Source organism: Podarcis pityusensis, assembly GCF_964106645.2.
Source record: "Podarcis pityusensis genome assembly, chromosome: 2".
NCBI lineage: Eukaryota > Metazoa > Chordata > Lepidosauria > Squamata > Lacertidae > Podarcis > Podarcis pityusensis.
In genome coordinates, this window is record NC_138029.1 from 82374421 (window position 1) to 82401159 (window position 26739).

At 40.3% G+C, this 26739-nt stretch overlaps 2 protein-coding genes across 31 annotated transcripts in view; one reads left to right on the forward strand and one right to left on the reverse strand.

Annotated features, from left to right (window-relative positions):
- The window catches only part of CACNA1D (calcium voltage-gated channel subunit alpha1 D), a 200859-nt gene that overhangs the window by 156557 nt on the left and 17563 nt on the right, over nt 1–26739 (forward strand). For all 29 annotated transcript variants that reach the window (XM_080996677.1, XM_080996685.1, XM_080996680.1 and 26 more), the window contains 7 exons: nt 1164–1266; nt 2999–3100; nt 7403–7533; nt 20915–21028; nt 23063–23454; nt 24278–24304; nt 25366–25515. In XM_080996677.1, the coding sequence (XP_080852803.1) occupies nt 1164–1266; nt 2999–3100; nt 7403–7533; nt 20915–21028; nt 23063–23454; nt 24278–24304; nt 25366–25515 (1019 nt within the window). The remainder of the gene's footprint in view (nt 1–1163; nt 1267–2998; nt 3101–7402; nt 7534–20914; nt 21029–23062; nt 23455–24277; nt 24305–25365; nt 25516–26739) is intronic.
- Nucleotides 1–26739, reverse strand: part of CHDH (choline dehydrogenase) — a 73905-nt gene that overhangs the window by 3533 nt on the left and 43633 nt on the right. Inside the window, exon 9 of one of the 2 annotated variants that reach the window (XM_080996803.1) lies at nt 14965–19641. The exons of the other annotated variant lie outside the window; for it this stretch is intronic. The gene's annotated coding sequence lies outside the window, so the exon portion shown is untranslated. Of the gene's footprint in view, nt 1–14964; nt 19642–26739 lie in introns of those variants that run through there. 2 annotated transcript variants of the gene reach the window in all.

Consider the following 26739-nt stretch of genomic DNA (forward strand, 5'->3'; position numbering starts at 1 on the left):
GGCTGTGAGTGGTAGCAAAAGAAGAGTATAGGTGCAACAAAGCTATATTGTCATTCCTTGCTCGCCAGCTTTGACGAGGAAGTAGACAATCCCCATCTGTACCTGTCTAGCCGAAGCTATGCTATACATGTAGAACCTTCCAACATAGTTTCACGAATAATGGTGCCTGCTGCTACTTCTTGGAAGAATGCAGCATACTGCATACATTTGTTTATGATGCCATTAATTTTCTGTATAATATTTGTCTTGTTGTAATGGGCTGGTTCAGACACAATGCCACACAGTGGTTTGGTGCTACATCAAGCTGTCATGCTTCAGCAGCTAAAAACAAAAAAATTGCTGTACCGAGTCAGTTCAGAAGTCCTTGAAGAGTGGAATTCTGCCACCAGCTAAGACAAGACAAATGTCCTTCAACTGCCCACAAGGAGGACATGATGAAGAGAACTAGCACCCTTTGATTTAACCCAGAATCTGTTAAATAAGATGGTTTTGGAACAAGCAAGGTAAATAGGACCTGCATGATTAGATGGGGCTACTTGGAACAAGACTTACAATGAAAGCATGGGCATTTCAGGTTGAAGGATCCAGAGTCATCTATGTGAAGTCACCTTTTTATCTTTAATCCAGACCCAAATACTTGTATTTTGGGCAGTTTGGTAATAGATAAGCATGTAGGCCAAAAGTATCCTGCCAAAATTTATTAGAGTACATTTAGAGCTCATTGATTTTGATGAAAGAGTTGAAAAGGAATCACCAAAGTTTAAAGCAATGGAATTTGCTTAATGTTGGCTGTATTGTGCCAGATATTCCTCAAATACTCATGCCAAGTATTAATTAAATGTGTAAAACCATAGGATACCAGCTATTTTAACATTCTAATTTTTGTGTTACACATATACCACATAATGTCTACAATAGATTTTGAGGATCAGGCAGAATTTTTTTCTAGCGACACAGCCGTAGGATAAGCCTCTGGTAGATTTTGCTAAGTTAGGGACAATGTCATGTTATCTTATTTTGTCTCCCAAGCATTTTATCTGCTTTTCATATATATGTATTTTACACATATACATATGAATGGACACATGAATTTGGTATATATATATTTTTCAGTGTCTTGCACTGAAATTCCTTTGTATTTGTTTATTTCTGAACATCTGCAGAGGTTGGTAGCCATGAACATGCCCCTAAACAGCGATGGAACGGTTATGTTCAATGCTACTTTATTTGCTTTAGTAAGAACCGCCCTGAAGATTAAAACAGAAGGTAAGAGAATAAGATACATATTTCCAAGTGCTTTTTTATTTTCCTTCTTACATTACTGCTTTGTAATGAGAATCTCATATACAGTGGTACATTGGTTTGCAACCACTTTGGATTACAACTGTTTTGGATTACAACCACGTCAAACCCAGAAGTGTGTGTCCCTTTTTTTGGATTACAACCCATTTGGGGGGGGGGGAGGCCCCATTGGCGAAAGCACGCCTTGGGTTACAACTTGTTTTGGTTTACAACCAGACCTCCCTCCGGAACGGATTATGTTTGTAAACCAAGTACCACTGTACCTGGTGACCACCCCGTTAAGATTTTCCAAACATGAAAAGTTGTACAAACAGTTCTTCTAAGTGTACCCAAATGAGTTACTTGCCATAAATCCCAATCTGGGGGGGGGGGGGGAATAATTTCCTTTGCTGTCAAAAGCATTATAAGGGAAACCAGCCTTGGACTGTCAAAATTATCTTGTTGCTTCTCCTCAGATGCCTAAGAAATATTATTAGCCCCTAACTATACAGTATTTGTGTACCATGCATCTTGTCTGGGTTCTACATTTCTTGTGCAAATGTAAACTTTCTTTACAGAAGTCGGACCTCTGTCTTTCTCGATCTTTAAGCACTGTTAGGTCAGTAATTCTGATGAGGATCATTCTTTCAGCACATTGGCTTTTCCTTCATCACATACAGTGAAATAATTTTCAGAGAAAATTTTACACTTGGTGAAACATTGCCAACTGAATTTGGAGTTTCCAGATGACTTTCTGAATCTACACTCTACTTTTCCTAAGAAATAGGAAAATTTTCTATTTCCACCTACAAAATTTTCTGAAACAAAAGGAGAGGGTTTTGGGGAAAGGAGGGGTTTCATGTAAACCCGCATTTGTATCCTTTTCTGCATGCTGTTCGTCCCCTGTTCACATTTGCCCCTAAATCTGTTCACACCACCCTCATAACTGCGCCAGGGGATTGGGGGAACCTACAGAGCAGATCACTTCTTCTGAGGAGTGAAGAAGGGTGGGAAGTTCCACTGTGCTCACAGAATGTCAGAAGAACAAATCATAAAGGCACTGTCTTCACTCTGAATATACTTCTTGATGTGGCCAATAAAAGTTTGTGATGTGATGACATCACAAAGGAAAGTTATAGTGAGGGTAATTTTCCTTAGGTAAAGGTAAAGGTATCCCTGCCCGTACAGGCCAGTCGTGACCGACTCTAGGGTTACGCGCTCATCTCGCTTAAGAGGCCGGGAGCCAGCGCTGTCCAAAGACAATTCCGGGTCACGTGGCCAGCGTGACGAAGCTGCCCTGGCGAGCCAGCACCAGCGCAGCGCACGGAAATGCCATTTACCTTCCCGCTATAAAGCGGTCCCTATTTATCTACTTGCACTTAGGGGTGCTTTCGAACTGCTAGGTGGGCAGGAGCTGGGACCGAAAGACGGGAGCTCACCCCGCCGACCATGCAATCGGCAAGTCCTAGGCACTGAGGTTTTACCCACAGCGCCACCCGCGTCTTTTCCTTACCTCACTACAAATTTTCCTTACCTCACTACAAATGTTTTCTCCCCAGTGAATGCTTTTCATAGGATGTTTTTGGGAGCCCTTGTCTCCATTTTAGCACAGCCTGATCACAGCAGAATGAAATGGAATTACCATTCCCAAAATTAAATTTAACATTTTCAAATTTGGCCTGCCTGCCTTCTCTCTCTTGTTCCCCTCTCTTTTCAGGAAACTTAGAGCAAGCAAATGAAGAACTCAGGGCAGTTATAAAGAAAATCTGGAAGAAAACTAGCATGAAGCTTCTTGACCAAGTTGTCCCCCCCGCTGGTGGTTAGTGAGATGATCTCATACATTTCTACATTTTCAATGCATACATATGGATACAATTTTGAAAAAAATACCATGGCACTAAAATCAGAATAATAGTGGTAATTAAATGATAAATTAAATTATAAAATGCAAAAGCATTCATTAAATATTTTAGATGCTTATTTGCTAATTAATGTTGGGAAAATGTATCTATTAAATAGAAATATAAACGTTTATTTTAGGAAGATAACATTTGAAAAAATTCTAAATATTGTGATTGTAAATAATTTATTTATGTGTAAACATTTCATTTTACAGGTTTCAATATAATGTACTGCTAAATTAATAGAGCCTATATTCTGCTCTTATTTTTATTATTGAACATCCTTTTTGATTATGCTGTCTGCAGGTAATGAAATTAGTCCAAATTTGCACTAGGTCAGTGGACAATTGTGTGCCATTTTTTATAAAGTGTATATATATATAGAGAGAGAGAGAGAGAGAGAGAGAGAGTGAACTTTTTATAGTAAACAGTGAATATAGACTGACTATAGCCCATTTCCCTCCTCCAAAAAACCCCAAAACAGTTAAATATAACCAAGTTAATCAGGATGTACAGGATACAGAATTAGTCTTCTGATTTTAATATATAAGCTAGAACTAACTAGGTAAGCTATTATTAATTGTCATAAGACCGCATAGCCAAGATTTTATAATACGCAATTCTATATATGAAACATATACACCAATATATATTTCTCTTCAGTATAAAATAATGGTGAACTTTTGATTGTAAGTGATGTTTTGACTTGCTTTTCATGTTTTAAAAGTGCAGAATCTGTTGCATAATGCAATCCATATCAGTCCTATCTGAGACATCCAAGAGACCGATCCATTTCAGTTAATTATGTGGCTTCTTTTATAGCTTACTGTACTTTCATAGTGCTAACCCAGCTTTCAATATGGTTTTGGCTCAGGTATGGAAGTGACCCTGAGATCACTTCGAGTGGTAGAAGCTGATCTCTCTCTGAAGGTGACATTCTCAGTCTCTAGGGGAAAGAGAACAATACTGGCTGTCCAACTCTTCAGCATGGCGCAAGGAGTATTTGCTTTGTTGCTGGAAGAGCCACTTGCAACTGGCAGCTCAGACTACAGATGGGATGATGTCAAATCATATCTAGGGAAATCGAGCTGTCAAGAGAAAACCGATACTGCACATTTAAAACTACTCTGCTCTTTTCTAACCTTACACCTGAGTGCTTGCATGGCCTAGATTAATTGCTTTGTTATTGTTGTAACTATGTGCTTGAGCTTTTTCTGCAGCCTCTATTCCTTTCAACTATCAGTCTTTTCAGAATATTCTGAAGCAATTCTGTTTTAGGGTGGTGGCATGGAATTAGTGTTGCCTCGGGTCAACTTGATTCCCCTTGTTTTTATTGAAATACAGACACGTGCTTCAGAATAGCGAGTCGTGCCTTCCTAAATTAAGCACATGGAGAGCATTTGTTGAGTGTGCATCTAGAGAATAAACCATAATACATTTTCCTCTACAGAGTGCAATTAAAGGTTCAGCTCCATTTCATTGCTGCTTTCAAAGTGAATATTGATTTTCCATTTGCATAGACAACAAAGTACAGTGAACTTGTCTAGAGAAAAAGAATAGATAATGCCACTAAAATGCAGAAGACAGAACACTGCCAAACAGGAAATCTTTCACAACTTTAGGCAAATTGCAGTGAAAAGGGAATAGACATTTTTGCAACTATTCATGCCTGGAAGTTGACATACAGGAAAACATAATAAAATGTTTTATTGTAATGTAATGTTTTATTAAAAACACAAGATAGGAAAGCTGCAAAGTAAACAACAATGTGAAGAAGACTTTAAGAATTTTGGTTAGTAGGAGAAGTGTAAATACTCCTAAATAAATAAATAAAAATTATTTAATTTTTAATGTACTGCAAAGGTTCCAGGATTATAAAGAAATGCATTATATAAACCACGGGTTTTTCACAAACTTACATGATAGGTCAGATTCCTGCATTCACTTAAGTATTATCTCTCAAACAGGATGTTATAGCTAAGAAAAAGCCAAATCCCTGGTTTTTTTGTGGTAAGTAGACTTAATAAAGGAATAATGAATCTAGCAAGATTAATCATTACTGACCGTAAACCCATTTCCTTAATTTACTCATAATTGCCAAGAGGTTTAAAATGTCAAATTACTTGCAAATCCTCAGGTTCAGTTTAACACTGATTAATTAACACTGCTAATATATGATGGAAACAGGAAGAGAAGTCACTTAAGTGCAGATTCCTTTCTTTTACCCCAAGATTTTATCTAAATTCCCCATTCTTTAACCTTCAGAGGCCACTGAAGCCCATCTGCCACCCTCCTGTCTTCTCCCCAAACTTGTTTTGCTGAAATTCGTTCCCTTGGGTTTTTCTTTTACGTTGATTTCCACTCTGTTTAAAGTATGATCACTTCTGCTCCACGGCTTTCCTTCACATATCTAATTATGTTTGTCTTTCTCAAAAGTCTGGACAGATTTTGTACCCATGGCTGTCCATGAAATATATTGTGGGTATGTCCCTTTTGCACCTAGCTTTTTAACTACATCCAGGAACTTGCTGCTTTGCAGATGTGAATTGTGTGTATGCCCACATTTACACATGCATATACGGTGCAACCCCCACCCCAACTTATGGTACAGATAACTCACATCTTACGCTTATTTAACTTACGAGATTGCAGCTTTGGCTAACAAAAAAGCTTGTTGGTCTTCCCTCACAGCTTTTAAGACTTGATCCCTAGTACTGAAGCCCCTAAACTTGCATTGTAATTAGTGGAGGTTTATAGACCATGTATCCTTTAATAAGGCATTTGTTACATGGTGAGAGCAGGCTCAAATGATGCTATTTAAGAGTCGGAATGGAACAGACAGGGCTCCCAACCAAGCTACTTCAAATCTTTTTGTTTCTTGTTTTCTTTCATAAGATATCCTTTAACATCTTCTAACATATCACATACCACACCAAATCCTATCAGGCCCTACCTGGTCTGGTATACGGTCAATTTCAGGATTTATTGTTTAAAGCTATCTACAATTGAATAATTTGGGACTGCAGATAATGTAAATGGATTAGTTTTGACACAGAGACCTCTTTTAAATATAAAATCCATAGTTGATAGACATAGGTAATTGAAACTGACTAAAAGCATATATTCCCGTGAAGTGCTGTGCCATTGTATATATCCTTATCTGGCATTAAGTCTCTTTCAATTCAGTTGGGCTTACTTCTGAGTAGATATATATAGGATTGCACTACCCACGGCTTTTTCCTCCTCCTCCCTCCTTAAACCAGTACAAAATACAAGGAAAAGAAACACAGTGTTCTGTTTGGGAACTGTTCTAATAAAAGGAAACTACTAAAAGACATTTCACTAAATTGCCAATAATGGCAAATATAGTCCAATAATTAACAATGTCCGCTCATCGTGCTTTGTCTTTTTTAAATAACCTAGCAGTATTAATACTGTCAGATAAATGTAAAAGCTAATGCATGCTGGAAAGCATTTGTATTAACACCTAGTCTTGATATGAACACTTCACAATTTACCTGCCTTACTAATGATCTAAGATAGAGTTACGTTCTATCTTTGCTGTTATTTTGGAACCAATCACTGCCAAAAGAGAGTATTAACTTCTCTCCTAAAAGACTACCAAACTGGACTCTCAGGTGAAAGTTTACTAAATTTAGTCTCCAGGGTTTGCCCCCAAACTCTGGTTTCTAATGCTTGATATATTACTTAATATGAATATTGCCTGCTAGAGGTGTTCAGGGAGTGAGATAATTTATATGCCACTTTAATAGGTCAGACAGAAACAATAATAATTAGATATATTTGAATTCACTATGGTGATAATTTACTTGAAAGGCAGCAAATACGAAAAGGCCCTCCTCCTATTATAGTTTTTATAACACTCTGGTTCAAACTGATCAAAGTTTGCATTTTCAGAGTCATGTAGACATGTGCATTTTAAAAGATAATCTTACCTCTTTGAACTTTAATAAATTAGCATCTTTTCCTTTCTTAGGAAATAGTTCACCTATCAACTGCTTCTACTGCCTAGTCTTGTTTGCTTGCTAAAACTGCTTTATGCTAGATTTAGTCTGCCTTATTATCAGGAGCAACAACAACAACAAAAACCCTTGTGCCAATGGCACTGTCACATTTTTTCCTGATTTGGATAAGAGTATATATTGGCTACTAATGAAATGTGCTGACTTGGGAGAGATCTGTCTGGTCTGTTCATTTAGATGATGAGGTAACCGTGGGGAAGTTCTATGCCACCTTCCTGATACAGGACTACTTTAGGAAATTCAAGAAACGGAAAGAACAAGGACTGGTGGGGAAACATCCTGCAAAGAACACCACAATTGCACTACAGGTGATTTTGTTTTCTACACTTTAACTAACCATGTTGCAAGTTTGTTGATAACAACAGGTAAATGACTGTGGGTGCCACAAGGACTGTATTTTATTGAGACATTTTGGGGTCTTCCGCCATTAAAAGGAGTAAACAGTATTGTTCTGTATATTACAAGGTAAGTGTACAAAGCCTTTTTTTCTGTAAAAGAAGCAGCAACTGGTAGCAGAAGCTCTATAATGTTTTCAAGTAGAAATTGTAAGGGGGGGGGTTAAGCAGCTCTTGAAAACGCAAACTTTTGGTTGACTATTTATTTCATACTACTCTCCACAAGCCCCTTCTTTCTCCGAATATCCTAAGATCTGAAAAGCAGAGAGTCAGAGGCACACACTGTAAGTAGAGTCAAAGTGGTTTGAACACACTGTACATTATCTCCCCCTGAAAACAAATGTCTCAAAATACAATGATTCTGTATTCAAAGCATTTGCAGTATGCGTTAGAATGCTTCATCTGGACAGCAATAACAGACTGAAAAAGCTGAGAGGGGGAGACACCCTATTCTTATTAGCACCACCATGCAATATGTTTAGGAATGAATAAATACAGTTTCCCAGGAACACTGGTATGGGTGGGTGGATGTAAAAAGAAGCATTTTCATATCAGTACAAGCAGGTAGGTGGCATATGAATATTAAGTGTTTATTAGAATCCCATTTGTGTTCAGCAGAGAATGGGGAAGTGAAAAGGGTTCTACTTGGAGCCTTATTTTCAGAGAATAGTTGAGAATAACACCTGTCAAGTCCATGTTGCATCAACACTGGAGTTCTGTGGGACAAAGTACTCTGTGATTTTGTTTGTTTTGTAGAGTGCTGATCTCTCAGAGCTAGTGAGAACCATTTCAAGCCATTGTGCTTTTTAACCCACAATCTCAAAAGATCAAACTTTCCCCCTAACAGTTTAATCACTTTTAGACATAATACATACATGCCACTAGGATAAACTTCACTATGTAAGTGGCAAGCAGACACACACACACACACACACACACACACACACACACACACGAAACAGGCTTCTCTGCATTAAGTTTGAGGTAGAAACTAGCAAGATATTATGAAGGTTTTCTCCAAGCCAGAAGAGCTAGAAAGGTGTAGTATACTGGGTCACATATACATAGACCTCCCGTCTGATGAATTTCTGTACCTTTGAATGTTTTGAATACCACAGGGACCCTAAGCATAAATTAGCCTTTTCAATCTTCTCTATGCCTCAAACCATTCACATGTTAGTCTAGAGGCATCATCAGCATTAGGGTGATTGCCCAAGGTCACCTCCCCTAAGAGCTGTTGATGCTCAAACTCACATCAGTATCCAACTTACTTGTTCTAACAATGCAAGGATTTCCACTTGCACAATGGAACTTCCCCTCCCTTTCCTTTCACATCTGTACTAGCAGGGTTTCCCCAGCCCTCCGGAGCAGATTTTGGGAAGGCACAGGGAACATGCAGGGTGAGGAAAGGGGGGGGAGCTGCATTACACAGGAAGAAACGCTTGTGCAGATGGAACGAGATAGTTGGATGACCCTGTCAGTTACAGCATTGTCCAGAGCGATGCTCTTTGGAAAACCAGTTTCTTTTACTCTGTCTGGCTTGCTCTACAGCAGCTTCACTGGGTACTCTTTTTTGGTACTAATGTGAAAAAAAAAACCTTCAAATAACTGTTCCCTGGTGTCTTTTACTACCTTGGTTTTATCTCCTCCCATCATATGCTCAGATATCATGTCAAAGCACGCTAGCTTTTACGGAGAAGTTAGGTTTTTGTTGCTACAACCTGTTTCCCGAATTCTTTCTATCCTTTCTGTGATGTGCTACCTCCACACCCTCCACTTAGTGCAACAGAGGAGCAAAATCAGGGTGCGTGCTTCAGAATGCTGGACGTCAGCTGAAGCATTCTCTGTGTGGATATATATTTGTGTATGGAGGAGTGGCTCCTTTATTGTGTTTGATTTAGGGAGGTTCGCTATTACAGAGTTTGAGAACTACAGATATCTTCTCCCACCCCTATTGGACCTGCAGGACCACATGGATGTTAAAATGTTATTTTGACGTAAATACCTTGAGTAATATTTTTTCATGCAAATGTGAGCTAAATTGAAGATTTCATCATGGATCTTAGGAAGAAGATTGATTGGATGACTGCAGTTTATCATTAACCCTACCCCAAGCTCTGTGGCTGATTGCCAAACTCTTCCAGTTGTAAAACAGCAATAGTTACAGTTACAGAAAACCTTCTCAGATGTCATATAGCAAAGTTCACATATAAAGATCTCAAATGTCATACAGAATATTCATATACAAAGTTCATATACAAAGGTCTTTGCTGCCTCTTACTCTGTTTCTTATTACCGTGAAGGAGTGTGCATAACCAAACTGGTTGTAACTGCTAAAGGTGCATGGCATCCTGAAACATTTTATGTGTTATGAGTCTTAGTGTTTCTACTTAGTAGCCACGTTGACATGGCATGGTAAGCCAGAAACCATGGCTCGCTGCATTAAACAAACCATTATCCAAAGCTTAGTGTTAGGACTGTGGTTTGTTTTCCTCCCCCAAAGAACACAATCTGTAGGCAAGATTTTATTTTATTCTTTTGATTACTGATCATGGTTTTTTGGAGCAAAACAAACCATGAGCTCTGTTAAGCCACGGATTGTGGTTTGTTTCATCCATGTACTAGCACACAGTTCAAATAGGCTCATTTGTGGTAAACCAGGAACTACCAGGGTTCTAAAACACATAGGTACAGGAGGCCCCATACTTCCAACATTCACCGTCCAATTTACAGAGGACAACAGGAAAAATGGAGGGCAGAACTGGCTTGCTTGTCCCCATAGTTCCCCTCATGTCTTTACTTAGCATGGTGTCAGAACGCCTGAAGAAGGCCCATTGCTGGATTTGAAAGTTTGTGTTTCATTCTGTACTGTTATTTCCCATGCATACAAACAATAATATTTCCGGAGCTCTTCTAAGTATTCTGTGCCTTTTAATGTTCATTGATTATAAGAGATGCTTCAGTATGCTGCTGCTAGTGGTAAGCTTTATCAGCACTGGATCACCTGTTGTCTAGCAGCAGACTGATCAAAATCAGGGATATGCGTGGGTTGAAATGTCTGGTGCTCTTTATGCTGTGGGAAGACCCAACATCAGAAACCGGGGGGAAATCCCCAGAGACATAAGGAGACCAAGCCACTGTCAACGGGGGGCATGCCAAGAAATGCAGGTTGTGGTACTCAGAATATATTAACAGACCAATAGGAAGACTGGGCCTGAAGTGGAGGTGGATTTTCTCAACAAAGCTCTTTGAGAGGTGGGGAATCCCCAGAGCTGAAACTGGTTTGTGGTGAAGGGCCAGCCACTTCCCTGTTCTGTGAACTATAGCTGCAAAAAACTTTTACATACATTGCAATAGCACGTGCAAAACTACATGTCTGTCAATGCCATAAGGAAGTTTCAGGTAGTGTAGTTTCAAATAACAAAGTTCTGGAGAACCATAATGAAAACTGCAAAACGTAGATCAACTGTCAACAAAAATACAGTAACTCTTCAACTGGAACAGAATTACAGGGTTAGGGTGAAGGTAACATACGTATGTCTCCCACACCCTCACATGTTGTTTTCCTGGCTTTCAGAACACATGAATAGGGCTTATGTTTAAGGCACTTCCTTACCCTTTGTCTTAACTCAGCAAGTTAAGCCATGGAGTCATGTTTGAGATCTTAGCCAGGATTAAGGGAACAAACCATGGTCCATGTTTACCAATGGTTAAGCATTATGCCTAGACTAGGCCTTTAAGTCTGCAACCATAAGTTCAGTGTGTGAGAGAGAACTGAAAGTGACTAAACCACCACAAGCAACATCTTGCAGGCAGGAAGATGGGCAGAGCAGAGCTGCTGTGTTCTTCCATCCTCCTACTCCCAAGAAGTATTTCAATACAACTCTAGTGGTATTGTATAGTTAGTATGTATAGTTTTCTCCCTGGTTTAGGGGCCTATTGGGAAAGGGAAGGCTATGGATCTTTTGGATCCGTACTTTCCCCTAACCCACCCAGGGCGTACCCCCTTTTGGGCCATACACGAGAGCAAGGAACAGAATTTTCTGTGATGGGGAGAAGAAGCATCCAACACAGGATCTCTGTCTCCAAGGTTGTGCCTCCTCCACCTTATGTCAGGGAGATCTGATGCTTGTTATGGCCCCTGGAATGGCCTCTTCCAGACCCCAGAAGGTTGCAGGGCCAATAGCATGAGACATTTGAATAAAAGTTAGTTCCAATCACAGAGATCTCAGAAACTATATAGAGCGAAAAATACGGTAATTTTAGAGTGTCTACCATTTGTCTTCAGTATCAAGATAAGGGATGGAAATAGATAAGGATTGAAAAGCACTTGATGGCTATAGTTTCCTTTTTAGAAACTCAGTTGCAGCAAGAACATGTTAAAATTAGTTTGGGTTGAATTATTTATTTGATGGAATCTTTTGTGAAGGGATTTTTGTTTTCTGAATATAGATGAATTGCTCTCTGTAGTTCAGTATTTATTGGTTCCTATATCGAGAAGTTGGTGATATCATGTCTGTCTGTCTGTCTGTCTGTCTGTCTCTCTCTCTCTCTCTCTCTCTCTCTCTCTCTCTCTCTCTCACACACACACACACACACACACAATTTTAGCCATGAGGTAAAGTTTCTTAGACAGTCAAATGAAAACTGAAACATCATGGAAATTTGCTAGTTGCAATACAAGAAGTCTAGACCTCTAAAAAATACTGCGATTTAGGCCACAACTTTTATACAAAAGTTACATTTGTGGCCTCTTAAACCATCCAAAAATGTAACTACTGATCCATATGAAAACAATCTGTTTGATGCTGTGTGGATGAACCACTATGCTTCTCTGCCACTAAATGAAGTTTCATGTTTCTCCAAAGTACAATTAATACATGGTTTATGGTTGATAATATAAATCAAATTACCGTATTTTTCGCCCTATAGGATGCACTTTTCCCCCTCCAAAAATGAAGGGGAAATGTGTGTGCGTCCTATGGGGCGAATGCAGGCTTTCGCTGAAGCCTGGAGAGCGAGAGGGGTCGGTGCACACCGACCCCTCTCGCTCTCCAGGCTTCAGGAAGCTCTCCGCAAGCCTTGGGAGACGCGGTTTAGAGGCTGGCGGGGGGGAGAAGCGCGCTTCTCCCCGCCGCCAGCTCCACAAGCTGGGGGGCAGCGGGGAGGCACAGCACACCTTCCCGCTGTCCCCCGACCTGGTTTGGAGGCTGGCAGATATCCGCAAGGCATGGGAGCCCAGCGGGAAGTCGCGCCAGTCTCCCAAGGCTTGTGGGAGAGCTGCCTGTTCTGGGGTCAGGGGAAGCTCAGGCTTCCCCCGCCCCAGCCCCGCGCCTGGGGGGGGGGAAATAATTTTTGTTCTCTTTATTTCCCCCCCACCAAAACTAGGTGCATCCTAAGGGCCGGTGCGTCCTAAGGGGGGGGAAATACGGTACAACTTCTTCAAAAACAACTGTCATTACATTCTTTCTTGAGAACACACTACAAAAATAAGGGGCAGTATTCAACTAAATTTTACTCAGAGTAGACCCATTGAAATGAATGAACATGACTGAATTAGGTCCATTAACGTCACTGGGTCTAAATAAAACATAGTTGAATTTTATTAGATTGATATCTCTCATAAGGCAACATCCATACAATCACACCCTACCACAGTATCAATACAAGTCAACTGTAAAACACATACTTTAGAATACCAACTGGAAGGCCATGTGGAAATAAAGCCCAAGCATGTTCTTTAAGATTTAACCAATAGTTTTATGTCCCACCTATGAGCAACAGCTCACAGGATAAGGTGGTAAGATCATCTAATTCACCATCTTGGGTTGGGATCCTCATTCCAGTTCTGTTGCAATGTTTGTATGCTTTTTCTAGAACAAATAAAGTGAAGGTAAGGTAGCCATGATAAATTTTCTTAGACCTGGTTCTTATGCTCACTTAAAACACCCTTCTCATGGTTATTAATGATGGAGTATTAATGTTTGTATGTTCCCGTCTCTAGACCACCCTAAGCCACTTTGGGAGAAAGGATGGGATATAAATAATACTAAATAAATCTAATAATAAATCCCCACTTGTCATTCCTACTCATAAAATGAAATATGAACTGGGCCTTAGTGATTATTTCCCATAGTCAAACGTATCACTTTGACCCTTGTTTCACCATTTCCAATCTCAATAAACAGCGGCAAAATCACCTAGGAGCAGGGCTGCAGTTAACTATCTGTCAGTAATGATGGAAACTTAAAACTGATGCTCTGTATTCATAGCAAAATAAGTGTTTAGTGGAGCATGAGTGACTTTAATTATTTATGTCTAATACATAGTATAGAGGTTGCCCTTTCATTACATTTCCGCGGGAGAAGATATGTATGGATTATCTATACCTATGTGATTAGTCACTTAATGTTATATGAAATAGTATCTAATAAAAATGCTTCTTCCTGTTATGTAAACTAGAAACACTCACACACAGAGGCGCACACACACTTTTGTTTGACAAACCTGTGCTATTTTTGTGAAATGTTTATAACCCTCAATTAGCTACTGTAATCACGATGGAAATTTAGAAAAGATTATCAATGGCTATCAGATGCAGATGGGGGATTTGTACGTCACTCTGCTTCAACTTCATTGGTGTGCCATGTTTATAATGGGCTCACATCAAAGCTCAGCTGAACAGCGCCGGGAATTGACAGGAGATCACAGAGTCCTTTGTACAGGAAGAGTGAAGGGAACACAGTTTCAGGGGGGCTGAAATAGGATGGGATCTACGAAGATAAATGGTTCTGAGGATTGCAGACTCGACTACTATGTTTCTTACATTCACTGCTACAGCGTAGGTGCCCTATAGCTTTTTTGGGGGTGGCATGGTTTTTGGATGTTCTGTATGCTTTTCTAATCAAATGAGTATTGCATTTTATTTTATTAGGCACTGATTACTTGTAAAGTAAATTATCAGAATAAGTATGCAGTGAAGTATTTCCTTCACTGTAAATCAATGCAGGTAAGTGACACCTGAAAGCTAGCAGCAGCCGTTTCAGAACCATGATAAAATTATATTAGATTCCATGGTATTTGCAAACCTTTCAACATTTCAGATGACTTGTTTGGGCTTACAGTTCTTATCTACTTTCTAGGCAGTTACCAGAGAATAGTATAAATAGTCAACCAATGCAACATTTGTTTTGCTCAATAGTTATACTAATAGAGGTATTAAATATTGCTTACATGACCTGTTAATGACTCTGTGGATTTTATTAATATAATGAAAGAAGCTTTTTTAAAAGGCATACTTACATAATAATAGAACATATATAAAAGTTCAGATATAAAAATACATACTCTTTTTCATTTTTATTTATAGATTAGAATTTATTTAGGAATGTGATAAATTTTTATAGAGCGTAGAAGAGGAATTGTATGGGAAAGCACTGCAATTTGTTTGATTATAAGGGCATTGTGTGTATGTGCAACAGCTTTTCTTTGCAAGCATATTAAGAAGCATTTCCTTCTTAAATCTAAAATATTACCTCCAAACTGAAGGGAGAGAGAAAGTGTTGATATTTATTAAACCTATCCTAATTCCAAAGCCAGTACATCTTTTCTCATATTTAGGTTTCGTTATGATTATTGTTTGCATTATATTTTTAAATCCATGTAAAGGTGTTTGTGTGCTTACTTCTTAATGACAAATGTAGTAATGTGACCATATTAACTATTGAAGCATTCCTCGATATCATATGATTGCATTTTTTAAAAAAGCCAACAGATGTGTGCATGTGTGTCCATTTCATTTTTTGCTTTTTCAAAGGGGAAGTTATTTGTGTTTTCAGATATTAGGTACCATACAATGTGGGTGTGTTGATTACGGCCTTCTTGAAAAGTTACCTACGCTTTCCCTTCTAAAGAACAACTGCATTGAATTATATCAATTAGAGGTTATACTCTTGTGTGTTATGGAACAAACTACTGAAGAAACAGCCCCAATGCGATTAAGTAATTGAGGCCATTTCAATAATTAAGTCCTTGTTAGTCAGAATGCCTCAATCTAGGATTACTTAGTCCCATCATTTAGGATTTATTTAAGATTTTAAAGTAAATTTCCTTGGGTCTCTCTTCTGACCACTGAGTCTTGGGCTGCTTTCTAGTGATCATTGGTACAAAACCTGCACGGTGGACTTTTATTTTGAAGTTTTGATCTAGGAACCACACTGTACTTTATTCCTGACCATCCATCACCCTACCCATCCTAGCAGAAGGAAAGCAGTTTTAAACGCTGGTGGTGAGCTGGTTCTGGAGCTGGAAACACAATCTGTTATATCACTGTTAGACTTTAATATTGGTAAGGGGACAACAGTCAGAATGAAGTGTGCTTTTAAAAAGTATCTCTGGGGACACACAAAACTGAACTATAGGCCAGGGAGTCCCAAAGTCTTTTCCTGTTCCCACTCCACCCTAGGCTTTAAGGATCATGCTTCATAGGTCTGTGGCATACAATAAATTAATACCCTGACAGCCAGAAGTACCTGAGAGACAGGCAGAACACAATATGCAAGACTATAAAAGGGAAAGTGCATAGACCATGGAATTATTTATGACTGTTCCTATTGAATTGTTCAGATGAAGCACTGTAATATATGGAGTCCCTATGCATTATTACTTAGAAACAAGCCTTATTGAGTTCAGTGGGATTTGCTCTGAAATAAGCAGATATATGCTTGCAGATATGGTACAGTAGTCTTCGACCCAAACTTCCATTTGGAGACCCATTTCTTAATTTTTGTTACCATATTTGTATGGTGATTACTGTTGCACCCTTCATCTGAGTAATGGCTCCCAAACTTATATAAGTTTATATAATATTATATAAGCCTTTCATTTAGACTTCCTCAAATGTATGCTTCTTTCAAGTTACTTGTCTGAGCATTTGACGTAGGCTGAGAACCACTGGATTAAACCACTGTTTTCTTTGAGAGGTACTTATAACCTTGTGGAGAATGGGCTGTTCATTCTTTTTCATCCTGTACGTGTTACACTAATCTAGCAGGTTTTTAACATGTCAGGTAGAGCTAAGGAAACATTTCAGGGTGGGAACTAGCATTGAACATCATAACGTTATCTGGTGATAATTACTCATTTTATCAGGTGACTGACTCTGCAACATGATATATTACTACTTGCACAAGGGGCTTGAGACAAAGTCATAGGGAGTATATCAGCTGCACCAGCTTTGATAAAACTGGCCGCCTCTAAACGAAAGGTTGAATTGAGCGGTGGGGGAACAAATGGTGACTAAAATAATCCTGAAGCTGGGATATGGATCCAGAAAACAAATCTTGGCTACCCAGTGGCTCTGAAAGCTCTTGCTGGAATGGAATTCTTTGGGTCAATGTTTGAAGCATTTTTGGAAGCCAAGAACCATACAACAAGCCTGGAGAAATTGGGCAGTTCAAGGGAAGACGTTACAGCTTTTGAGAGACATTCTACTTGGATATTGGCTAAGGGTTTTCTCTTTTTGATTCCCATTTGTGGTATTGCTGTTGTCAAAGAGTCTCTGGAAACAAATTATTGCAAAAACTAACATCTGCTTAACAAGAAGACTGAAAGCAATTTTATACTACCCAAGAAATATAGACCTTTGGACCAAATAAATAGTTCACTGGAAAAATATACCTTTACTGAGTTATATTCAACAGTGTTTTACTCAAGAGTATAACCAGTGAGGGACGCGGGTGGTGCTGTGGTCTAAACCACAGAGCCTAGGGCTTGCTGATTGGAAGGTCCGCAGTTCGAATCCCCGCGACGGGGGTGAGCTCCCGTTGTTAGGTCCCAGCTCCTGCCCACCTAGCAGTTCAAAAGCACATCAAGTGCAAGTAGATAAATAGGTACCGCTCCGGCGGGAAGGTAAACGGCGTTTCCGTGCGCTGCTCTGGTTTGCCATATGCTGGCCACATGACCCGGAAGCTGTCTGTGGACAAACGCCGGCTCCTCCGCCTATAGAGCGAGTTGAGCGCGCAACCCCAGTCAGCGACTGGACCTAATGGTCAGGGGTACCTTTACTATAACCAGTGAAATTATTGAACATTACCAGGTAGTGCCCAGCACTGCTTGGGAATTTTTAGATTTTTTTTTATTTTTTTTTTTTAGTTTTTAAGCAGATGCAGTGGTTCCTTGGTTCTTGAATGTAATCCATTCCAAAAGTCAATTTTGGACATTCGAAAACCAAGACGCGGCTTCCAATTGGCGCAGGCGCCCCGGAAACAAAAGCCAACAGCCGCATCAGACATTCGGCTTCTCAAAACTCTTCAGAAACTGGAACACTTCCTTCCGGGTTTTTGGCTTTCAGGAGCCGAAATGTTTGAGTACCAAGGCATTCTGAGAACCAAGGTTCCACTGTAGTATAATTTGTGAGTTTGGACCTGTTATGCCAAAAATTGGGTGAAGTTGAAAGTGGATCACTGTCATGGACAGGCTGGATGCAGAGAAGTGGTGGGAGAAACCAGCTGGGGAATCCCCAGGAGAAGAGGGCTCAGAGCCAGGAGAGTGGTGGTAGGACAACAATGAGTGGTCAAAGGGAGAAGGAGGAGCAGACTGGCAGGAGAAGATGTCAGAAGCTGAAGAGGTAACAGGAGTTAGTGAGCAGGAACGGGCTGTGGCAAAGAGCAGTCCAGAAGCAGAGGGAGGTCAAGAAGCAAAGTGGAGTCGGGCTGATGAAGAAGCCTGGAAAACACTCCTTCCTGCTGTTACTTGCTTCCCTCCTCCCTGATCTCCCAGAACACACAGAGAAATGAGGGCAGAGCAAGAAAGAGCAGGCGAATGAGCCTTAGGCTGCTGGGGAAGAAACCGGGAGAGGGGCCTTAGAGAGTAGTGGGAAGGCAGGGGCTTTCAGTCCTTTCAACTGACTCATTGGGGCAAGAGTTGGAAAGAGTTGCTGTGATCACTAGGCCTGTACTGTTTTGGTTCCTTTGAATAAAGAGTTAACTTCAGTGACACTGGGTGTTTTATTGCTGACCGGCTCATGACTCTGGTAGGACTCCTGACAATCACCATCAGAATTGCAGGCATATCTGCTAATGTAAATAAATAGGATTTATCGTATGTACCAACCACATTTGTATTTCATAAATGAATGGATCAAAAATATTAAGAAAGTAATGGTGATAGGCCAGATATTGAGGCGGTGGTGGGGGGAAATCTTTCCTGCAATTTAATATTATTGGTTAGGGGAAATAAATCAAAACCTCATACTACATTGATCACCTCATATTGCTATAATTAGATGTCAACACTTGATGTTAAATCAGATTATATTTATCAATGTTATAATTTGAATAGCCCTATAATCTTTTTTATGTAAGGCTGTGTAAAGGTCTGATTAGGAAGATGTTTTATGCGTATTAGCATAAAGCTAAAGCTTTGATTTTTCGTAAAGACAAAAACAACAACGTGGTAGGTCAGTCTATGCAACCACATGACTTTCTTGGTACCAAGTGTGATATTGGGTTGCTTGATGGTGTGTTTGATCCCCTTTTGTTGTTCAAGAATAATACATTATGCTGGTTTTATTCATCCATCATTGCCTCATGCTCTTCCTTTTAAGATTATTGCAGATAATTCCTCCCCCAATCTTGTTAGGAAACTTCCAGTGATTCCTTTAAGGGATGCAAATCCTGTGGAAGGTTCTGTGGATCGTAGTCCAATCACTCACGTGAATTTTAGGACAAAGAGGCTCTAGATGTTTGCTTGTCAGCCTTTTGAAAGGATGAATATTTCCATCTGTGAACTACTTCTAGGCTGCATCAACAGAAGTATAGTGTCCAGATCAAGGGAAGTAGTAGTACCACTCTATTCTGTCTTAGTCGGGCCACACTTGGATACTGTGTCCAATTCTGGGCACCACAATTTAAGAAGGATGCTGACAAGCTGGAACATGTGCAGACGAGGGCGACCAAGATGATCAAGGGTCTGGAAACTAAGCTTTATGAAGAGTGCTTGAAGGAGCTGGGTATGTTTAGCCTAGAAAAGAGGAAACGGGAGAGATATGATAGCCATCTTCAAATAACTTTAAGGGCTGTCACATGGAGGAGGGAGCATGTTGTTTTCTCCTGTTCTGGAGGGTAGGACTTCAGTACATATAGCTTCAAGCTCTTTCAAGACTGGCCTGATTCTGGTCTGTAGTACCAATATTTTACGAGTGTAGTGGTATAGTGTTTGTTGTGGCTCCCACACTAACATATATGGTAGAAATTTTTGTCAATGCAGTTGGATTTCTTGGTATATTTACAAACCATGCAAGCAATGCTTGGTCCCTAGGTCTGGTCATCACTTCGTAAAAATCTCTACCAGGAAGCAGAACGATGTGCTTGGAAGTATTGGCACGTTCCTTGACTGCCAAAGGAGCAATGGCAGCAGCTGCAACACCAGTAAATATATACCGTATTTTTCACCCTATAGGACGCACTTTACCCCCTCCAAAAATGAAGGGGAAATGTGTGTGCGTCCTATGGGGCGAATGCAGGCTTTCGCTGAAGCCTGGAGAGTGAGAGGGGTCGGTGCGCACCGACCCCTCTCGCTCTCCAGGCTTCAGGAAGCTATCCGCAAGCCTTGCAAGCCCGGCGGGAGGTCCCGCGGGCTCGCAAGGCTTGTGGGCAGCAACCTGCAGCCCACAAGCTCGGGGGACAGCGGGGAGGTGCAGCGCCGCCACCCCGCTATTCCCCGACCTGGTCTGGAGGCTAGCGGGGGGGGGGGAGAGAGAAGCAAGCTTGCTTCTCATGGCCAGTCCCACAAGCTCGGGGGATAGCGGGGAGGCGGAGCGCCGCCACCCCGCTATTCCCAGACCTGATCTGGAGGCTGGCAGGGGGGAGAAGCAAGCTTGCTTCTCTCCCCTCCCCCTCCCGCCAGCCCCACAAGCTCGGGGGACAGCGGGGCAAGCCGCTGCCCCACAGAGGCTAGAGAGGCTGTCCCTGAAGGCAGAAGAGGGAGACGGAGCGCTCCGTCTCCCTCTTCTAGCTTGGGGATGAATGCGCAAACCTGGGGGGGGGGGATTTTTTTCCCTTGATTTCCCCCCCCAAAAAACTAGGTGCGTCCTATGGGCCGGTGCGTCCTATAGGGCGAAAAATATGGTAGGTTAAAGGGGCTTAGAAACCAATCTGAAGTCAACAAAAGCAAACATGGTGCTAATAGAAGGATATAACAAAAACTCTTCACATCAGTTCCTTAACTGTGATGAATCAGAAAGAGAAAAGTTAATTATTTTTTAATGCACAATGATTATGTTTTACCCATTTAGGCGGGACTAAGGACGCTTCATGATATTGGACCTGAAATTCGGCGTGCTATATCCTGTGATTTGCAAGAAGATGAACCTGAGCAAAATCACCATGAGGAAGAGGAAGTATATAAAGTAAATGGACATATAACAAATTGGTTGGCTCGAACTTGTGAAATTTACAAAATTATGCTGCCATCCTATACATGCTTGCTTTGAAGTCTTGTTGTACCTCTGAGTAAACATATATAGACTGATAGTAAACATTTTTGTTCAACACTGCAATATTTTTTCAAGGGGTTCAGTGCATTCTCTTTATGCCTCAGTTGTTTTACTATAGACTGTCTTACGTGAATCAATTTGCAGTGCATAATTTCCTTACATTATGAGCAGGTAAGGTCTATTGAAGTCAGTGAAATTTCTCTCTGTGTAATATCTGGACAAGATGTGCTTATTGCACCACAGGAAACAGCCGCACATCCAAGGCAGTGCAGAAAAAGTACATTAAAATAGGGGGGGAGTCAAGAGGGCATTAATACTTTTAATAATCATGATTTTAAATTAAATTTTAAGTTATTTTCTATAGGCATGTCACCTGACATGAATTTCACATGAAGAGTTAGAAGTAAACTATTTTTAATTTCAAAAATAAAAGTTCTCTAGAACGCATAAAACTGCCAAGTCAATAAAGTGATTGTAAATAAAAGCTGCTTGGTGACCTCCCATCTTTCAATGGAATAAAGCAGGGTTGTAATGGCACAACTAGCAAACAGTTAATTTTGGAAGTTGGATGTTCTCATACAACAAAGATCATTTCTATATTTCAAATGTGCAAGGGGTTTGGACTGCATTCCTCCCTGAAATGTCTAGCCAGGACTACTGTAGAATGATAACAGCATTTGCAATATCAACCCCAGAAATCTATAGTGGTAGTTGTTTAGTCGTTTAGTCGTGTCCGACTCTTCATGACCCCATGAACCAGAGCACGCCAGGCACTCCTGTCTTCCACTGCCTCCCACAGTTTGGTTAAACTTGTGTTAGTAGCTTCAAGAACACTGTCCAACCATCTCGTCCTCTGTTGTCCCCTTCTCCTTGTGCCTTCAATCTTTCCCAACATTGGGGTCTTTTCTAGAGAGTCTTTTCTTCTCATGAGGTGGCCCAAGTATTGGGGCCTCAGCTTCAGGATCTGTTCTTCCACTGAGCACTCGGGGCTGATTTCCTTCAGAATGGATAGGTTTGATCTCCTATAGTTACATGTACTTTAAGCAAGAAGTTGATGGCTATGTCCTGTTGTCTGTGAGTTTCCAATAGCATACAAAAGCCTAGGGAGAAAGCTGGACTGATCAAAGATGGCTCCTGCCACTGATTTGAGATTACAGTTGTCATTGATAGCAAGAATGGGGATTGTTAAGACTTTGGAGGCAGACACCTCACCAGATGTTTTCTTCTGCCAATTGTCATTGCTTCTGTCTTCCCTAGATTGAGCTCCAAGAGATACTGCTCCTATCTCCATCTTAGTCCTGAGTAGACTGCACCATCTGGGTTAGGTGTAAAAAGAATCATAGAACTGCATGCCATTCACTCTTTTCATAAGAAACTCTGAGCACTTTACTGTATGATGCGCCATCCATGCATATAGGTTGAGCTGCATGGATGGTCAACTTGATCCACAGCGTGGGCAGTTGCAGTGGAGCACAACTTGCTCTTCCAGCTGTATGAGAACAGAATCACAGAACTCTTGATACTATCTGCAACACCAAGATTGTTGTGGCATGGCTTTAAGTCATAGTTTTAATGGGCAGTTGAAATTTCAGGATATATGCTATCTATAGTATAGTTTGTAAATGCTATAATATTTGATTACTTTATTTTGCTTGGCTCTCAACTACAGACACTGTAGTCTGAGTATCTATGGCACAGTGCTTTTTAAAACACTCACTTACTGGCATTGCTTGCAGACTTTCAATGTAGCAGCATAATATAGCTGCCATGATCATGGGCACCCCCATATCACTACAGAAGACCTTGTATAAAACAACACATTATGACGGGGCAATAGCTTGACCTCAGGACCATGAATGTACCACATAATGGTATGCACATACACTGATGCAAGCTTGGTTTCAGCAATGTATTATATTAACTAACTGATTAACTTGTATATTGCAGAGAAATGGTGCCCTGTTTGGAAATCATGTAAACCATGTTAGCAATGATACAAGGGATTCATTTCAGCAGATCAATACCACGCACCGTCCCCTGCATGTCCAAAGGCCTTCAATTCCATCTGCGGTTGAGACTACCGAGAAAAATGTGCCTCCTCCAGCAGGAAACTCCTTATTCCACAACCACCATAGTCATCATAGCCATCATAACCACAACTCTGTAGGGAAGCATGTTCCAAACTCAACAAATGCTAACCTCAATAATGCCAACATGTCCAAAGTGGCTAATGGAAGACACACAAGTGGTGGAAGTCATGAGTACATATCTGAAACTGGGCATCGTTCCCACTCCAGAAGTGATCGTCATGAGAAACGTAGAAGATCTGCCAATAGGAGGTAAATCTGAAATACGGTGTTTGGGTTCAGACCATTCTATATCCCAGTCACGTTGTTGTACATAATGCTTATGAACTAATCAAATACAGTCATACCCCAGCTTACAGGTGCTTCAGGTTGCGTTTTTTCGGGTTATGGACCCACCGAAACCCGGAAGTACTGGAACGGGCTACTTCCAAGTTTTGGCGGTTGCGCATGCGCAGAAGTGCTAAATCGCACTATGAGCAGAAGCACTGAATTGCAACCCGTGCGTGCGCAGACGCGCTGCTGCAGGTTGCAAACGTGCATCCCGCACGAATCACATTCGCAACCCAAGCATCCACTGTAGTGGGTTTGGGGTTTCTTTGTTTTTTACAAAAAAGTGCATACCATTTTCAATCCTTCATTCCTTTCAGTCTTTGAATAAAAAATTGGCTGCTTTTTGACCACTTATCCTTGATTATCTCACTGGCCTGGATTCATTTTATAGATTACTTGAAACTTGTATTTCAGTATATAGCTTGCATTTCGCTTTTTATTCAGCTACATGTTCTGATTTAGTTGGTTATCTGATCCAGCAAATGCCCACGAGAACTACCTTACTGTGGTGAAGAGAATCAGATCAATTCAACAGATACAAGCATTAATAGCATGTTCTGCTCTACAGTTCATTAAGTCAAGAACTAATTGCAAATTAGTGTTTCTCTTTTATTAAAGTAGCAAAATATATTTCAGGGGTGGGGTGTTGTAGATAAATTTATTAAGCAAGTACCTTACTATCACCAGTTCATGAATGCTAATTATACTTCTTTTCTCCTTCTACATTGTTTCCCTTCTTGGATAGATCTCGCTATTATGAAACTTACATTAGGTAAGTAAATACAGTGTGAAGCTCTTGGCAAAAGGGTATTGACATGCCCAGATACAACTGAGCATGCTTTTAAAAATAATTTCAGTCCATAGCAAAAACAACATGAGTTGTGATACTCACATTGGGGTAATTATAAACTGTGGGGCCCATAAGAATTCTCAGAACATTATGGGCATCATGAGAAAGAATAATTATTAAGGCTACTCCAGTTCATGAGTATTATACTCCTGTGGGTATCCAAATGTGTGAAAGGGGTAACAAGAATATGCACACCAGGCAGGCTTCCGACATCTGCATCAGCCCCACTGTGGCTGCTGCATGTTCAGCGTCAGACTGAAGAGGGCCTGAAACTATTATTTGGGTATAACGTGAACCTAAACAAGGAATGGGAAAGCAAAGAGCTGCATGCAACCCACAGCCCAATTTCACGCAGCTGGCAAGGGAAGAAAAATGAGGGAAAGGTGGTGGCAGAGGGGGAAGGGAGGGAGAGGGGATGTCCTTTGGTTCTGGTCCCACCCATCACTGGCTACAGCTCCACCCACTGCCAAGATGTAGCTCCTGACAGATTACCTTCCTTTCATCAGAAAAATAGTTTCTCTAGCCATGAAATACAGGAAAATACTAGAGACGTACAGCTTATTCTTGAACCAAATGAAAATAAAGCGGTTGTCTTCATAACCTTAAGTGTTTTATATTCCTAAAGTAAGATCATTGACACCCAAACTTTGTACAGTCAGAGTTGCTTTGTCTTAATAATAGTTTTTTCTTCTCATGAATGCTATAAAAAAAATCAGCGAGAACTTTTTTTTACTTCGCTTAATTCTAAAACCATGTGTGTTATCTTTTAAGATGACATTAGAAAAGCATACCTGAAGCGAAAGTCCACAGTGATAGGCATCAGAGCACATTTCTGCTACAATGATTTATGCATAGGTGTAAAAGACAAGACAGCGATGTTTCCAAAGAAGGGAAGTTTGTGGAAAGTGCAGCTACAACAATTTATGTCAACATTGTTCCTTCAAGAAATTAGGCCTTGCCAAACATCTATGTCCTATCTGTAGGTCAGAATCTGGAGATAGACATCTACCCACAATTTGCCGAGAAGATCATGAAATTCGAGATTATTATAATGATGATTGCTACTTGGATGATCAGGAATATTTTAGTGGTGAAGAATATTATGAAGAAGACAGTATGCTGTCAGGAAGCAGGTAAGATTGCTAGTCTTTATTGAGAAAACAGTTTTGTATATACCTAAATCAATTATGAAGATAATTTTATGTTCTATATAGCAAAGAAAGAAAAACTATTTTAATGTGCTACTGGAGTTCCGTAATATCCAGGGAGCCTTCACAGATGGAAAAGACTTCCTATTTCAGAATTTACCCTGAACACACAAAGGGCCAAGAAAAGAGGATCCATATCACCTTGAGGCAGGGCTAAACATATGGCCACACAGCTTATTTGAATCTACATTGCTCCCTAATTTAAGTTAGCACATGAAGAGGCCATAGGAAGGCACACATCCAGGTCAAGGAAATACAGCTTAACAGAAAATACTAGGCAGGCAGAAGATTTGGGAGAAAGCATGAAATTGATTTTAATATTTGGGAATGGAGTATCTTGTAGAGGCAAGAAGATGAAGATGCTTGATACTAGAATAGCCACAAGATTGCAGGTTGGAAGATATAATAGCCACAGTGAAAAGGTAATTGGGTAACTGGATTAGAGTACTGTTATCAGAACTATTGTGCTGTTTTTGTTTTCCTCAACATACTTCTGTGAGATCCTTTCATCTGTGTTTATGAGAAGACAATTCACCTAAAACAAAATTGGGCCACGGCTCTCATCATTCTTGATCATAAACAATGCTGCCTTGGTCTGATGAGTTACACTCCAACATCATCTGGGGATTTTCCATTCATGACCTACATTGGATTAAAATTTAGTTAACTCCTAGTTCTAATTAAATGCAGGGCAAGGAGTTGGTTGCTGCAAAAAATAAAAAATAAAAATCAGTATTACCGGTATTTATCCTGTGATCAGCAAACCTCATATCTTGACAGTGAGTTACATGTTATCCCAATATTGGATTAGCCTCTATATGGCATGATAAATCTGCAAGAAACACTTATAATTAGGGTTTGAGGAGCCACTGAATAAAAAGATGGTTACTTTTTATGAGCTAGAAATGCCTTGAGTAATAATAATAATAATAATAATAATAATAATAATAATAATATTTTATTATTATTTATACCCCGCCTATTTGGCTGGGTTTCTCCAGCCACTCTGGGTGGCTTCCAACAAAAGATTAAAAATACATTAAAACATCAGTCATTAAAAACTTCCCTAAACAGGGCTGCCTTCAGATGTCTTCTAAATGTCAGATAGTTGTTTATTTCTTTGACATCTGATGGGAGGGCAGCAGGGCA